This window comes from Entelurus aequoreus, linkage group LG07 (assembly GCF_033978785.1).
Source record: "Entelurus aequoreus isolate RoL-2023_Sb linkage group LG07, RoL_Eaeq_v1.1, whole genome shotgun sequence".
Lineage (NCBI taxonomy): Eukaryota > Metazoa > Chordata > Actinopteri > Syngnathiformes > Syngnathidae > Entelurus > Entelurus aequoreus.
In genome coordinates this window covers 15648497-15665708 of record NC_084737.1, presented here as the reverse complement: position 1 = coordinate 15665708, position 17212 = coordinate 15648497, and the positions used below count along the sequence as shown (strand labels likewise).

Sequence of the window (17212 nt, the reverse complement as noted above, 5' to 3'; positions counted from 1 at the left end):
TAGAAAATGGATGGATATCACCATTTTTTTATTTTTTTTTACAGAAATTTTTTTTATTTTTTTTTTAATCACCAGAATTGTTAACATTGCTTTAAAAGTTCCGATTTGGCCGCAGTATCAGTTAACGAGACCCATCCCTCCCTCACCTCTTGATAGGGCTCACCAAAGTTGCATTCCCCGCTTTTCAGGCTCTTTGTGTCGCGCCGACGTTCGAGCTGGCCGTGCAGATCGGTCAGGGGATCGAGCAGATGGGCAAACGCTACCCCGACATAAAGCTGGCATACGGTATCCACAGCAACCGAGGTAAGAAGGTCGCCGCCGCGCTGCCAGCTGACGAATCACCCACGTGACTGCCTTTCCGCCCAGCGAACCGAGGCAGTAAGTTGCAGGAGCAGATTGTGGTGGGAACGCCAGGCACCGTCCTGGACTGGTGCACCAAGCTGAAGTTAATCGAGCCCAAAAAGATCAGCATGTTCGTGCTGGACGAGGCAGACGTGATGATCAACAGGCAGGGTCATCGCGACCAGAGCTTCCGCATCCACAGGTACAAGAAGTATCCATATAATTAAACATGTACATCAAACTAATAATAAACACCATTTAGTTTTCCATAACCTTTATCATTAAAACCCCTCTCTATGAGCTTTAACATGTTGCTATGGCAACCCAGCTGAGTCATGCGTGTTGCACCTGTGGTACCCTTCTTTGCAATGACATCAGGAAGGATATTGCATTTTAGTGATGCACAACACGTTTGGCAACACATGCAAACAAGGGCCATTTTCGGCCAAAAGACCCTGCCGAAACCAGGTGTTGTGATGACGTGAGGAGGAAGCACGTCTGCAGTGTGGACGCCCTTTAATATATCCGTGAAATACCCACCGACGGCCATCTGGCAATATTAAGGTGGGGATCATCTGTGAGAACGTTCTAAAAGGGTTTCATTGCCTGAAATCCAATCGCCATTCTGGTTTCTTGAACATCGCACATCCTGGAGCATGTTGACTCAGTCAGTGATGCAATTCATTATATTGTTGTAATACCAGTGGTATATACAGTACAGGCCAAAAGTTTGGACACACCTCATTCAATGGGTTTTCGTTATTTTCATCACTATGTCACATCAAAACTATGAATGAACACATGTGGAGTTATGTACTTTAAAGGCCTACTGAAACCCACTACTACCGACCACGCAGTCTGATAGTTTATATATGTTAAATCACCAAAATGATTCCCGGGCGCGGCGCCGCTGCTGCCCACTGCTCCCCAAGGGGATGGGACAAATGCAGAGGACAAATTTCGCCACATCTAGTGTGTGTGTGACAATCATTGGTACTTTAATCTTTAATCTTAATCAATGATGAAATCTTAACATTGCAACACATGCCAATACGGCCGGGTTAACTTATAAAGTGCAATTTTAAATTTCCCGGGAAACTTCCGCTTGAAAACGTCTAGGTATGATGATGTTTGCGCGTGACGTCAATGGTCTAAACGGAAGTATTCGGACACATTGTATCTCAATACAAACAGCTCTGTTTTCATCGCAAAATTCCACAGTATTCTGGACATCTGTGTTGGTGAATCTTTTGCAATTTGTTTAATGAACAATGGAGACTGCAAAGAAGAAAGCTGTAGGTGGGATCGGTGTATTAGCGGCCGGCTGCAGCAACACAACCAGGAGGACTTTGAGTTGGATAGCAGACGCGCTGACCGCATCGATGATCGGATGAAGTCCTTCGTCGCGCCGTCGATCGCTGGAACGCAGGTGAGCACAGGTGTTTATGAGCAAATGAGGGTTGGCGTAGGTGGAGCGCTAATGTTTTTATCATAGCTCTGACGAAGTCCCGTAGCTAAGTTAGCTTCAATGGCGTCGTTAGCAACAGCATTGCTAGGCTTCGACAGGCGGCACAGCATTAACCGTGTGGTTACAGGTCCAGTGTTTGGTAGTATTGTTGATCTTCTGTCTATCCTTCCAGTCAGGGGTTTATTTCTTTTGTTTCTATCTGCAGTTAAGCACGATGCTATCACGTTAGCTCCGTAGCTAAAGTGCTTCACCGATGTATTGTCGTGGAGATAAAAGTCACTGTGAATGTCCATTTCGCGTTCTCGACTCTCATTTTGAAGAGGATATAGTATCCGAGGTGGTTTAAAATACAAATCCGTGATCCACAATAGAAAAAGGAGAAAGTGTGGAATCCAATGAACCCTTGTACCTAAGTTACGGTCAGAGCGAAAAAAGATACGTTCTGCACTGCACTCTAGTCCTTCACTCTCACGTTCCTCATTCACAAATCTTTCATCCTCGCTCAAATTAATGGGGTAATTGTCGCTTTCTCGGTCCGAATCGCTCTCGCTGCTGGTGTAAACAATGGGGAAATGTGAGGAGCCCTTCAACCTGCGACGTCACGCTACTTCCGGTACAGGCAAGGCTTTTTTTATCAGCGACCAAAAGTTGCGAACTTTATCGTCAATGTTCTCTACTAAATCCTTTCAGCAAAAATATGGCAATATTGCAAAATGATCAAGTATGACACATAGAATGGATCTGCTATCCCCGTTTAAATTTTAAAAAATCATTTCAGTAGGCCTTTAAGACAGGGTGCCAAGCAAACCGCAATTCAGTCTCTGCCTTCTCTCTCCGAGTCGAAACTCTAGTCTTCTGTTCCTTGCCCATAACACCCCATATATTTTACATTGATTTGTAGCACAGGTTACATTATCGTAAAAATAACAGTGATATTGTTTTTCAGTTTACACATTGTAAAAACAACCACCGTTTCAGTAGGCCTTTAACAAAAAAAGGTGAAATAACTGAAAACATGTTTTATATTCCAGTTTCTTCAAAATAACCACCCTTTGCTCTGATTACTGCTTTGCCCACTCTTGGCATTCTCTCGATGAGCTTCAAGACGTGGTCACCTGCATATCAAATCAAGCACTTTGATAGCCGCGGTGCCGAAGAGCTACAGAGGCGCCCCCTGCATCTGCGCATGTGTAGGAATCCAGGGTGTGCAGAAATGTAATCGCGCATTGAAGGACTCTCACGGGAGTACCATCGTCACATTGAATACCGTTACATTTTTGTAATATGTCATGAAATATACACGCTTCACACTACAAACAATCAAATGTATGTTAAAGTCAAGCCGGGGTGTACAATTGATGACGCACGAAAATAAGGCTGTTTGATTTTCTTTTATAGCCCAGAAAAAAACAAACTATCAAAAATGGATATATAGAGCTTAAGATGTTATGTAATAGGGTTGTCCCGATGCCAATATTTTGGTACCGGTACCAAAATGTATTTCGATACCTTTCGATACTTTTCTAAATGAAGGGGAACACAAAAAAGGGCATTATTGGCTTTATTTTAACAAAAAATCTTAGTGTACAGTAAACATATGTTTCTTATTGCAATCGAAGAACAATTTAGTCCTTAAATAAAATAGTGAACATACAAGACAACTTGTCTTTTAGTAGTAAGTACCGGTAAACAAACAAAGGCTCCTAATTAGTCTGCCGACATTTGCAGTCACATATTGTGTCATTTATCATTCTATTATTTTGTCACAATTATGAGGGACAAACTGTAAAAAAAATATTATTAATCCACTTGTTCATTTACTGGTAAAATCTGCATATTTTCTGTTTTAACATGTTCTATCTACACTTCTGTTAAAATGTAATAATCACTATTTCTTCTGTTGTTTTGATACTTTACATTAGTTTTGGATGATATTGTATCCTCCTACGGCAGACCTGGGCATTCTGTGGCCCGCGGGCCACATCCGGCCCTTTGTGCACCCCTGTCCGACCCGCGTGAGGCCAATCATAAATTACAAAATAAATTTAAAAAAGTATCTATGTCGAGTGTGCAATACAACGGTGCTGCTTTTGTTTTGAAAAGCGTTATTTGTATTACTTCCGTGTGGACGTATGCGCGTGCGTGATTGTGAGTGAATGTGAACAGCTGCAATCACAAATGACAAAATAAAGTTGAAAAAACATCTATGTCATGCGCGCAATACAACTGTGCTGCTTTTATTTTGAAAAGTGTTATTTATGGGCGTATGTCCGTGTGTAACCTGTGAGTGAAGGTGCACAGCGACAAGTGATGCACGGTTTACCCCCGAGACGCTAAAAAGAGAAAAGTTGATGACGAGTGCCGTGTTTTCAACAAGACATGTACTGCCAAGCAACGTTCCCTCTAAGGTGCGCGCCTGCGCAATTGCGCACTGCTCAAGCGTCCTCTGCGCACAGCAAATATATGCCGCGCACCAAATCAAATCCCATCTGAATTCTAAACAAAATAAACACATTTATTCTGTGTAATTTTGCAATGCAACTCTGAGTGACAGTGACAACAAGCGGCCCTAACGGTGTTCGTCAACACCGTTCAATTATTGTAACGTCTATCGAGATGCTTCGAGAACAGGAATTATATCGATCACTTTATTGAGCAAAACTGTTTATATTCGGCCATAACCACACCAAAAACATGAGTAAAAAACTTCTATCTCGAAAAACTAGTCATTTTCTGCTGTACAAACCAGGCCAAAACCAACTTGTCATCTGTCACCAACACGCATACCACTAAACCACTGGTGCGTTTATGGCCACACAAAAAGTTGGACAACTCAAACACCACACAAAGTTACACTATGACTCCTCAGTCATACATGTGCTTATTCTACTGTCATTTATTATTAATGTTAATTTATTGATATTAATCATGGAATGCTGTAACTAGAGAAAGTTACAGGAATGCACACTTCATCCTATGCTTACATTTCATTGTGCAACATGAGGATGTTTAAGGGGAAGTAAATGTGATCTCTGAAAGGGGTACGAATGATTTCCAAAGCAGTGCTTTTGGTACAAAGTTAAGTTAGGTTAAATGAAAGTATTATTATTATTATTATTATTTATCTTACGGTGTATATATCAAAAATAATATTGAGCAAAATTTAATTGAAATATTGTCGATGTGGCCCTCCAGCAGTGCTCGGGTTGCTCATGCGGCCCCCGGTAAAAATGAATTGCCCACCCCTGTCCTACGGTGTGTATGAAGCATATTTAGCTATTGCTCGTCCTCCAGTTACTTGTAAGAAACTTACTTTGTCACCATGGAGGCCAGGATTAGTGATTTAGAAAACACTGGCGACTGCGGATGGATGTTAGCCGCTAACTAGCTAGCCATGTCTTAAAGCACCTCTTCCTGAGGGCGTTTCAGTGTTATAACTACACCTTTATCTTTAGTTTTTAGGCCAAAATGTGTCCGTTCTTCCTTTTCTGTCTACCCACTGTCTGCTTGTAAGTACTCTGTGTGTGTGCGCTGCCAAACATGCTCCACTGCTTGTAAAACCAGCAATGTCATGACGTGACGACGCGCCCTCATGCCCGGGAACCGGTACTTTTCAAACAGAGTATAGTACAGTTTTTGATTCATTAGTACCGCGATACTATACTAGTACAGTACAACCCTAGTCATTACTAATATTGAACAAATCACAAAGATTTGTCTTTAAAGATATTTATTTAGCCTTTTTATTCGACTATTTCATTACAAATTATATGACAAAACCGAGGGAATAAATACTAATATAACATTGGTTCTGTCGCTGCAGTGTTGTCAATCATCCCTTTCTTCAACACACACGCAGGCAGCTTCCAAAGGACTGCCAGATGCTCTTCTTCTCGGCCACTTTCGAGGAGGAGGTGTGGAAGTTTGCCCAGAAGATCGTCCCCGAGGCCAACTTCATCCGTCTGCGGCGCGAGGAGGAGACACTGGACACTATCAAGCAGTTCTACGTGCTATGCAGATCCAAGGAGGACAAGTTCAGGGCCATAAGCGACCTTTACAGTAGCATGACCGTGGCACAGGCCATGATCTTCTGCGCGGTAAGTCCTGGACGGTAACCGTGCACTTCTAGAAAAAAACAAGCGGATGGAGTGTAATGTGCATTCCAGGCCACTAGGGACACTATTACGAATGTTTGATTTTAAATACTTTGAAAACTGGCATCAACCATACTGTGTGGAAAGTGGCACTAAAGCATCATGGCAAAACTATTGATTTGACCGAAATGTAGGCTTAGTCTCAAATGGAATACGACCAATAAGTACACTTCATTAAGTACACTGTGTAACTCATTACTCAGGGTGCAGAATGTGGCAGTAGTTTGCAGTCCACTTACTGCACACTGGTACACACTATTTGACATGACGACAAAAGATGTCTGTCACATTTCTCTCCCAATGCAGACTCGCAAGATGGCGTCTTTGCTGTCCGCTCACCTGACCAAAGAAGGCCACTTGGTGGCGCTGCTGAGCGGGGAATTGACCGTGACGCAGAGAGCTTGCATCATCGAACGCTTCAGGAGCGGCAGTGAGAAAGTTCTCGTGACCACCAATGTTTGCTCGAGAGGTGAGAAGGTCCAGTGCACCGTTGTATTTAGTCTGCACATGCACACATTGTAGGCAACTCATGTGATCGCTCCTCCACAGTTGTATTTAGTGTGCACATGCACGCAGAGTAGGCAATTCATGTGATCGCTCCCCCACAGTTGTATTTAGTGTGCACATGCATGCAGAGTAGGCAACTCATGTGATCGCTCCTCCACAGTTGTATTTAGTGTGCACATGCACGCATAGTAGGCAACTCATGTGATCGCTCCTCCACAGTTGTGTTTAGTGTGCACATGCACGCATAGTAGGCAACTCATGTGATCGCTCCTCCACAGTTGTATATAGTGTGCACATGCACGCAGAGTAGGCAATTCATGTGATCGCTCCCCCACAGTTGTATTTAGTGTGCATATGCACACACAGTAGGCAACTCATGTGATCGCTCCTCCACAGTTGTATTTAGTGTGCACATGCACGCATAGTAGGCAACTCATGTGATCGCTCCTCCACAGTTGTATTTAGTGTGCACATGCACGCATTGTAAGCAACTCATGTGATCGCTCCTCCACAGTTGTATTTAGTCTGCACATGCACACATTGTAGGCAACTCATGTGATCGCTCCTCCACAGTTGTATTTAGTGTGCACATGCACGCATAGTAGGCAACTCATGTGATCGCTCCTCCACAGTTGTATTTAGTGTGCACATGCACGCATTGTAAGCAACTCATGTGATCGCTCCTCCACAGTTGTATTTAGTCTGCACATGCACACATTGTAGGCAACTCATGTGATCGCTCCTCCACAGTTGTATTTAGTGTGCACATGCACGCATAGTAGGCAACTCATGTGATCGCTCCTCCACAGTAGTATTTAGTGTGCACATGCACGCATTGTAGGCAACTCATGTGATCGCTCCTCCACAGTTGTATTTAGTGTGCACATGCACACATAGTAGGCAACTCATGTGATCGCTCCTCCACAGTTGTATTTAGTGTGCACATGCACGCATAGTAGGCAACTCATGTGATCGCTCCTCCACAGTTGTATTTGGTGTGCACATGCACGCATAGTAGGCAACTCATGTGATCGCTCCCCCACAGTTGTATTTAGTGTGCACATACACACATAGTAGGCAACTCATGTGATCGCTCCTCCACAGTTGTATTTAGTGTGCACATGCACGCATAGTAGGCAACTCATGTGATCGCTCCTCCACAATTGTATTTAGTGTGCACATACACACACAGTAGGCAACTCATGTGATCGCTCCTCCACAGTTGTATTTAGTGTGCACATGCACGCATAGTAAGCAACTCATGTGATCGCTCCTCCACAGTTGTATTTAGTGTGCACATGCACGCATAGTAGGCAACTCATGTGATTGCTCCTCCACAGTTGTATTTAGTGTGCACATACACGCACAGTAGGCAACTCATGTGATCGCTCCTCCACAGTTGTGTTTAGTGTGCACATGCACACATAGTAGGCAACTCATGTGATCGCTCCTCCACAGTTGTATTTAGTGTGCACATGTACACACAGTAGGCAACTCATGTGATCGCTCCTCCACAGTTGTATTTAGTGTGCACATGCACACATAGTAGGCAACTCATGTGATCGCTCCTCCACAGTTGTATTTAGTGTGCACATGCACGCATAGTAGGCAACTCATGTGATTGCTCCTCCACAGTTGTATTTAGTGTGCACATGCACACACAGTAGGCAACTCATGTGATCGCTCCCCCACAGTTACTTTTTGGGGCCACATGCTGGTGTATAGTGTAGCTGACTATTTTAATCGCTGGTGGCCAGGTAGGTTTAGTATGGCAATCGCTCTTGCAATTACATTTGAGTTTTTGGTAACAGAAATAAAAAATGAATGAAGAGATGTGTGAGGAAAAAGCCAAACACGTGCACACGTTTTATCCTTCAAAGAACCGAAGACAGCTGATGTGGTGTTTGTCCCTCAGGTATCGACGTAGAGCAGGTCTCCCTGGTGGTCAACTTTGACCTCCCAGTGGACCAAGACGGGAACGCCGACAACGAGACCTACCTTCACCGGATCGGCCGCACGGGACGCTTCGGCCGGCGAGGCGTCGCCATCAACATGGTGGACAGCCAGCACGGCATGGAGGTCATCAGGCAGATCGAGACGCACTTTGGTACGTTCCTCTTTCTTTCCCACCTGAAGAGATGGTTATTAGCTTTTTGTCTTCTCGCATCCTGCAGACAGGAAAATCCTCAAGCTTGACTCATTGAATTTTGAGGAGATGGAGAAACAGTTGAGCTGAACACAAACTCAGTGACGTTTTGATCCAGGTTGATTGTTTACACGTTGACTATGCACACGTATGGAGGTTTCCTTTGATGCACTTTCCATTGCTTTACCTGAAGCTAAGAACCAAATAGCTGTTATTATTACTACTACTTTGTTTGCTGTGTTTTTGCAGTTATTTTCTTTCCTGTTTTGCATGTTCTCGTGTGCTTTATAATGTTTAGTCTGTTTCAGACTGCTGTGGTGCTGGTTACTTCCTTTCTTTGACCTATTTGAATTTGTTGCTGTGAGCTGCATGGTCCTCCGTTTACAAGGACAGTAAAACAACTTATATTACATTTACATTGTCCTTTGGTGCTTTGTGTACACACTGGAATAAGTCAGCCAAATGGCACAGCAGTCAGTGTCAGGAGCTGATTTATATACTTACTCACTAGTGAGCATTTAATATACATGCATTATACAAAAAGTTAAAATTTTTCAAATGTATTATATATATTTTAAAAAATTACACACACATTAAAAAAGCAAGAACTGTAACAAATGTAATGTAAATACAAATGTAAAATATTTGTACATATTGAATTCACAAAATAAACCAAATAAAAAAATTTATTCAATAAAAATGTACAGTATGAATAATAAATAAATACAAATATTATATTAAATTAAATAATGAATTAATAATGTATTTTTTTTAAAGATATAAAATATTTCAATATGTACAATATTTGTCGACTAACTAAACCCATTCCATATTAAATGTCGACTAAATAATCATATTCCATATTAAATGTGGACTAAATAAACATTCCATAATAAATGTGGACTAAATAAACATGTTCCATATTAAATGTCGACTAATTAACGAGCCATTCCATATTAAATGTTGACTAATTAAACCTATTCCATATTAAATGTCGACTAAATAAACATATTCCATATTAAACGTCGACTAAATAAACATATTCCATATTAAACGTCGACTAATTAAACCCATTCCATATTAAATGTCGACTAAATAAACATATTCCATATTAAATGTGGACTAAATAAACATTCCATAATAAATGTGGACTAAATAAACATGTTCCATATTAAACGTCGACTAAATAAAGATATATCATATTAAATGTCGACTAAATAAACATATTCCATATTAAATGTCGACTAAATAAACATATTCCATATTAAATGTTGACTAATTAACGAGCCATTCCATATTATATGTCGACTAATTAAACCTATTCCATATTAAATGTGGACTAAATAAACATATTCCATATTAAATGTCGACTAATTAAACCTATTCCATATTAAATGTGGACTAAATAAACATATTCCATATTAAATGTCGACTAAATAAACATATTCCATATTAAATGTCGACTAAATAAACATATTCCATATTAAATGTTGACTAATTAACGAGCCATTCCATATTATATGTCGACTAATTAAACCTATTCCATATTAAATGTCGACTAAATAAACATATTCCATATTAAATGTCGACTAATTAAACCTATTCCATATTAAATGTGGACTAAATAAACATATTCCATATTAAATGTCGACTAATTAAACATATTCCATATTAAATGTCGACTAATTAAAACTATTCCATATTAAATGTCGACTAAATAAACATATTCCATATTAAATGTGGACTAAAACGTTCCATAATAAATGTGGACTAAATAAACATGTTCCATATTAAATGTCGACTAAATAAAGATATATCATATTAAATGTCGACTAATTAAACATATTCCATATTAAATGTCGACTAAATAAAGATATATCATATTAAATGTCGACTAATTAAACATATTCCATATTAAATGGGGACTAAAACATTCCATAATAAATGTGGTCTAAATAAACATATTCCATATTAAATGTGGACTAAATAAACCTATTCCATATTAAATGTGGACTAAATAAAGATATATCATATTAAATGTGGACTAAATAAACATATTCCATATTAAATGTGGACTAAAGATATATCATATTAAATGTGGACTAAATAAACATATTCCATATTAAATGTTGACTAATTAAAACTATTCCATATTAAATGTCGACTAAATAAACATATTCCATATTAAATGTGGACTAAAACATTCCATAATAAATGTCGACTAAATAAACATATTCCATATTAAATGGGGACTAAAACATTCCATAATAAATGTGGTCTAAATAAACATATTACATATTAAATGTGGACTAAATAAACATATTCCATATTAAATGTCGACTAAAACATTCCAAAATAAATGTGGTTCTAAATAAACATATTCCATATTAAATGTGGACTAAATAAACATATTCCATATTAAATGTGGACTAAAGATATATCATATTAAATGTGGACTAAATAAACATATTCCATATTAAATGTCGACTAATTAAACCTATTCCATATTAAATGTTGACTAATTAAAACTATTCCATATTAAATGTCGACTAAATAAACATATTCCATATTAAATGTGGACTAAAACATTCCATAATAAATGTCGACTAAATAAACATATTCCATATTAAATGTCGACTAATTAAACCTGTTCCATATTAAATGTTGACTAATCAAAACTACTCCATATTAAATGTGGACTAAATAAACATATTCCATATTAAATGTGGACTAAATAAACATATTCCATTTTAAATGTCGACTAAATAAACATATTCCATTTTAAATGTCGACTAATAAACCTATTCCATATTAAATGTGGACTAAATAAACATATTCCATATTAAATGTGGACTAAATAAAGATATATCATATTAAATGTGGACTAAATAAACATATTCCATTTTAAATATAGACTAAATAAACATATTACATATTAAATGTGGACTAAATAAACATATTCCATATTAAATGTAGCCAACAAAAGAAGATGTATTATGTCAGATGTTGTTTTAATGGAAGTGTTGAGTAGAAACTTGGCAAACGGACTCTTGGCAAATAACATTTCAAGGTAAAATCAGTCTCATTTCCAAAGGGGATTATTCACAGAAATAATCTTATTTTGAAAGGGTCCTTTCCAAAAGGAAGCGTGGTTGACTATTGTTGACTTAAAAAGATGCACAGTACTGATCTGTCGTGGACTCCGCACTGGACCAGAGTCCGCTCCAAGTCTCTGAAGCTCCTGCGAGGCACGTCCATGGTTGCTATGGAAACCTCGCCGTAGCGGGTCCCGAACCTGACCTCGGCGCTGTCCCTCACCACCCGCAGGGGGTCGGAGGGCTCAAAGTGCTGCTCGAAGCTCCCGCCGCACGGCGCACTGACGGCGAGCAGCAAGGTGCCGCCGTCACACCAGGACTCCGCCCTCACTTCCTCCTGGGGAGGCGGACTCCGAGTCCCGGAGCGGCCCCTGGGGATGGCGGGGAGGACCTTGTACTTGTTCAGGTCCGGGGCGTGAGGGGGAGGGCAACTGCCTTGGAGGTCTGCGGTGGTCTTGGCGGACGCCGGCGGCACACGGGCGGTCCCCGGGTCAAGGCTGGAACCCGTTTTGGACTCGGGTCTGCTTAGATCCATGGCAAGGACTCCGTAGAAGGATAAATAACAAAAAGGACGATTTGAGGTTTCAAGTCATGAAAAAGAAAAAGGTTTCGCTTTCTTCTCACTGTGGACAGGAAGTGCTTTCGTCCGCTGTTACTGCTGTTACCATGGCAGCTTTGTTGCCATGACAACCGCCTGGCCTTTACACCGTGGCGCCCTCCGGTGTCCAACCTGCAAAATTGCAGATTTTTTTTTTTTTTTTTAGAGTAGCATGCTAAGTTTTGATAGCTTTTTAGCAAATTTTGTATGTTTAAACCTAAAAAAATCATGGTTTTTGATACTTGGCGCCATCTTGGAAGTATGTTAACGCGTCCTATATTCGCTTGCTAACATTCTATGTTAGCATTTTAGCTAATTTTGTATGTTTAACACTAAAAACCAATAATTTTTTGATACTTGGCGCCAACTTGGAAGTATGCTAACACATCTTATATTAGCTCGCTAACATTTTATGTTAGCATTTTAGCAAATTTTGTATGTTTAAACCTAAAAAAATTATGTTTTTTTATACTTGGCGCCATCTTGGAAGTATGCTAACGTGTCTTATATTAGCTCGCTAACAGTTTTGATAGCTTTTTAGCAAGTTTTGTGTGTTTAAACCTAAAAAAATCATGGTTTTTGAAACTTGGCGCCATCTTGGAAGTATGCTAACATGTCTTATATTATCTTGCTAACAGTTTTGATAGCTTTTTAGCAAGTTTTGTATGTTTAAACCTAAAAAAATCATGGTTTTTGATACTTGGCGCCATCTTGGAAGTATGCTCACACGTCTTATATTAGCTTGCTAACATTTTATGTTAGCATTTTAGCAAATTTTGTATGTTTAAACCTAAAAAATCATGGTTTTTGATACTTAGCGCCATCTTGGAAGTATGCTAACACATCTTATATTAGTTTTCTAACATTTTATGCTAGCGTTTTAGCTAATTTTGTATGTTCAACCCTAAAAATCATTAATTTTTTTACACTTGGCACCATTTTGGAAGTATGCTAACATGTCTTATATTAGCTTGCTAACATTTTATGTTAGCATTTTAGCTAATGTTGTATGTTTAACACTAAAAACCAATAATTTTTTGATACTTGGCGCCAACTTGGAAGTATGTTAAGGTCTCTTATATTATTATCTTGCTAAAGTTAGCATGCCAATGGTTTTTTTTCTACCTTTTTAGCAAATTGTGTATGTTTAAACCTAAAAAAATCATGGTTTTTGATACTTGGCGCCATCTTGGAGGTATGCTAACACGTCTTATATTAGCTTGCTAACATTTTATGTTAGCATTTAAGCTAATGTTGTATGTTTAACACTAAAAACTAAGAATTTTTTGATACTTGGCGCCAACTTGTAAGTATGTTAAATTATCTTATCTTATCTTGCTAAAGTTAGCATGCCAACATTTTTTTTCTTCCTTTTTAGCAAATTGTGTATTTTTAAACCTAAAAAATCATGGTTTTTGATACTTTGTGCCATCTTGGAGGTATGCTAACACGTCTTATATTACCTTGCTAACATTTTAATGTTAGCATTTTTGCAAAATTTGTATGTTTAACACTAAAAACCAAGAATTTTTTGATACTTGGCGCCAACTTGGAAGTATGTTAAGGTCTCTTATATTATTATCTTGCTAAAGTTAGCATGCCAACGTTTTTTTTTTCTACCTTTTTAGCAAATTGTGTATGTTTAAACCTAAAAAAATCATGGTTTTTGATACTTGGCGCCATCTTAGAGGTATGCTAACACGTCTTATATTAGCTTGCTAACATTTTATGTTAGCATTTTAGCTAATGTTGTATGTTTAACACTAAAAACTAAGAATTTTTTGATACTTGGCGCCAACTTGTAAGTACGTTAAATTCTCTTATCTTATCTTGCTAAAGTTAGCATGCCAACATTTTTTTTCTTCCTTTTTAGCAAATTGTGTATTTTTAAACCTAGAAAATCATGGTTTTTGATACTTGGTGCCATCTTGGAGGTATGCTAACACGTCTTATATTACCTTGCATACCATTGCAAACATTTTAATTTTAGCAAAATTTGTATGTTTAACGCAAAAAAACAAGAATTTTTTGATACTTGGTGCTAACTTGGAAGTATGTTAATGTCTCTTATATTATTTTCTTGCTAAAGTTAGCATGCCAACATTTTTTTTCTACCTTTTTAGCTAATTTTGAATGAGGGATCGAAGGTCATGGGCATTCAATGTTATGTGCAGTGATTTCTCCAGATTCTTTGAACCTTTTGATGATATTACGGACCGTAGATGGTGAAATCCCTAAATTCCTTGCAATAGCTGGTTGAGAAAGGTTTTTCTTAAAGGCCTACTGAAATGATTTTTTTTTTTATTTAAACGGGAATAGCAGATCCATTCTATGTGTCATACTTGATCATTTCGCGATATTGCCATATTTTTGCTGAAAGGATTTAGTAGAGAAAATCGACGATAAAGTTCGCAACTTTTGCTCGCTGATTAAAAAAAGCCTTGCCTGTACCGGAAGTAGCGTGACGTCACAGGAGCTAGTATTCCTCACAATTCCCCATTGTTTACAATGGAGCGAGAGAGATTCGGACCGAGAAAGTGACGATTACCCCATTAATTTGAGCGAGGATGAAAGATTCGTAGATGAGGAACGTTACAGTGAAAGACTTGAGAGGCAGTGATGGACGTATCTTTTTTCGCTCTGACCGTAACTTAGGTACAAGCTGGCTCATTGGATTCCACACTCTCTCCTTTTTCTATTGTGGATCACGGATTTGTATTTCAAACCACCTCGGATACTATATCCTCTTGAAAATGAGAGTCGAGCACGCAAAATGGACATTTAAAATGACTTTTATCTCCAAGACAATACATCGTTGACACACTTAGCTACTGAGCTAACGTGATAGCATCGTTCTCAAATGAAGATAGAAACAAAATAAATAAACCCCTGACTGGAAGGATAGACAGAAGACCAAAAATACTATTAAACCATGTACATGTAACTACACGGTTAAAAATTCTCAGCCTGGTAAGGCTTAAAAATGCTGTTGCTAACGACGCTAAGGCTAATTTAGCAACTTAGCAACCGGACCTCACAGAAGTAGTAAGTAGTTCTTGTTGTGTTGCTGTGAGTATTGTAATGCCCCGCAGTGGAGGAGTCACACAGACGAGGATGCGCTGCTCAATCGCTTTATTAACAAGCGGTAACTGGTTGTAGTTCAAAAAGTAACGCACACACATACACGAGCTGCTGTTAGCCAAAACTCACGCTCACACACACTCAAGTTCTCCGCCAACTCACTCGCGCATGCGTGTTCCCCAAACCCTTAAAGACACAGTACACTAATGCAAATATCACAGATATTACAGTATTGTACTTAGCCGCTAATACACCGATCGATCCCACCTACAACGTTCTTCTTTGCAGCCTCCATTGTTCATTAAACAAATTGCAAAAGTTTCACCAACACAGATGTCCAGAATACTGTGGAATTTTGTCGAAGAAAACAAGAGGCTTTTCTATCGGGTCCGATGGGGTCCAACCACTTCCGTTGCTTTTGTGACGTCACGCGCATAAATCATATCCAAAGGAGTTTTTCAACCGGAAGTGTGGCGGGAATTTTAAAATTGCACTTTATAAGTTAACCCGGCCGTATTGGCATGTGTTGCAATGTTAAGATTTCATCATTGATATATAAACTATCAGACTGCGTGGTTGGTAGTAGTGGCTTTCATCCATCCATCCATCCATCTTCCTCCGCTTATCCGAGGTCGGGTCGCGGGGGCAGCAGCCTAAGCAGGGAAGCCCAGACTTCCCTCTCCCCAGCCACTTCGTCCAGCTCTTCCCGGGGGGACCCCAGGCGTTCCCAGGCCAACCGGGAGACATAGTCTTCCCAACGTGTCCTGGGTCTTCCCCGTGGCCTCTTACCGGTCGGACGTGCCCTAAACACCTCCCTAGGGAGGCGTTCGGGTGGCATCCTGACCAGATGCCCGAACCACCTCATCTGGCTCCTCTCGATGTGGAGGAGCAGTGGCTTTACTTTGAGCTCCTCCCGGATGACAGAGCTTCTCACCCTATCTCTAAGGGAGAGACCCGCCACCCGGCGGAGGAAACTCATTTCGGCCGCTTGTACCCGTGATCTTGTCCTTTCGGTCATAACCCAAAGCTCATGACCATAGGTGAGGATGGGAACGTAGATCGACCGGTAGATTGAGAGCTTTGCCTTGCGGCTCAGCTCCTTCTTCACCACAACAGACCGATACAGCGTCCGCATTACTGAAGACGCCGCACCGATCCGCCTGTCGATCTCACGATCCACTCTTCCCTCACTCGTGAACAAGACTCCGAGGTACTTAAACTCCTCCACTTGGGGAAAGATCTCCTCCCCAACCCGGAGATGGCACTCCACCCTTTTCCGGGCGAGAACCATGGACTCGGACTTGGAGGTGCTGATTCTCATCCCAGTCGCTTCACACTCAGCTGCGAACCGATCCAGTGAGAGCTGAAGATCCTGGCCAGATGAAGCCATCAGGACCACATCATCTGCAAAAAGCAGAGACCTAATCCTGCAGCCACCAAACCGGATCACCTCAACGCCTTGACTGCGCCTAGAAATTCTGTCCATAAAAGTTATGAACAGAATCGGTGACAAAGGGCAGCCTTGGCGGAGTCCAACCCTCACTGGAAACGTTCCGACTTACTGCCGGCAATGCGAACCAAGCTCTGACACTGATCATACAGGGAGCGGACCGCCACAATCAGACAGTCCGATACCCCATACTCTCTGAGCACTCCCCACAGGACTTTCCGAGGGACACGGTCGAATGCCTTCTCCAAGTCCACAAAACACATGTAGACTGGTTGGGCAAACTCCCATGCACCCTCAAGGACCCTGCCGAGAGTATAGAGCTGGTCCACAGTTCCACGACCAGGACGAAAACCACACTGTTCCTCCTGAAT

General features: G+C 40.3%; 2 protein-coding genes across 7 annotated transcripts in view; one reads left to right on the top strand and one right to left on the bottom strand.

Annotated features, from left to right (window-relative positions):
• The window catches only part of ddx19a (DEAD-box helicase 19a), a 28541-nt gene extending 19512 nt beyond the window's left edge, over nucleotides 1–9029 (top strand). For all 6 annotated transcript variants that reach the window (XM_062051933.1, XM_062051932.1, XM_062051931.1 and 3 more), the window contains exons 6-11: nucleotides 189–303; nucleotides 367–544; nucleotides 5670–5907; nucleotides 6271–6433; nucleotides 8387–8578; nucleotides 8646–9029. In XM_062051933.1, the coding sequence (XP_061907917.1) occupies nucleotides 189–303; nucleotides 367–544; nucleotides 5670–5907; nucleotides 6271–6433; nucleotides 8387–8578; nucleotides 8646–8707 (948 nt within the window). In that variant the 3' untranslated portion in view covers nucleotides 8708–9029. The remainder of the gene's footprint in view (nucleotides 1–188; nucleotides 304–366; nucleotides 545–5669; nucleotides 5908–6270; nucleotides 6434–8386; nucleotides 8579–8645) is intronic.
• A 2740-nt stretch (nucleotides 9030–11769) lies between these two features.
• ubxn10 (UBX domain protein 10) overlaps nucleotides 11770–17212 on the bottom strand; it is a 265348-nt gene continuing 259905 nt past the window's right edge. Inside the window, exons 2-3 of the mRNA XM_062052682.1 lie at nucleotides 12337–12442; nucleotides 11770–12255 (exon numbers count right to left, since the gene is read on the bottom strand). Coding sequence (XP_061908666.1) covers nucleotides 11774–12247 — 474 coding nt within the window. The 5' untranslated portion in view covers nucleotides 12248–12255; nucleotides 12337–12442 and the 3' untranslated portion in view covers nucleotides 11770–11773. The remainder of the gene's footprint in view (nucleotides 12256–12336; nucleotides 12443–17212) is intronic.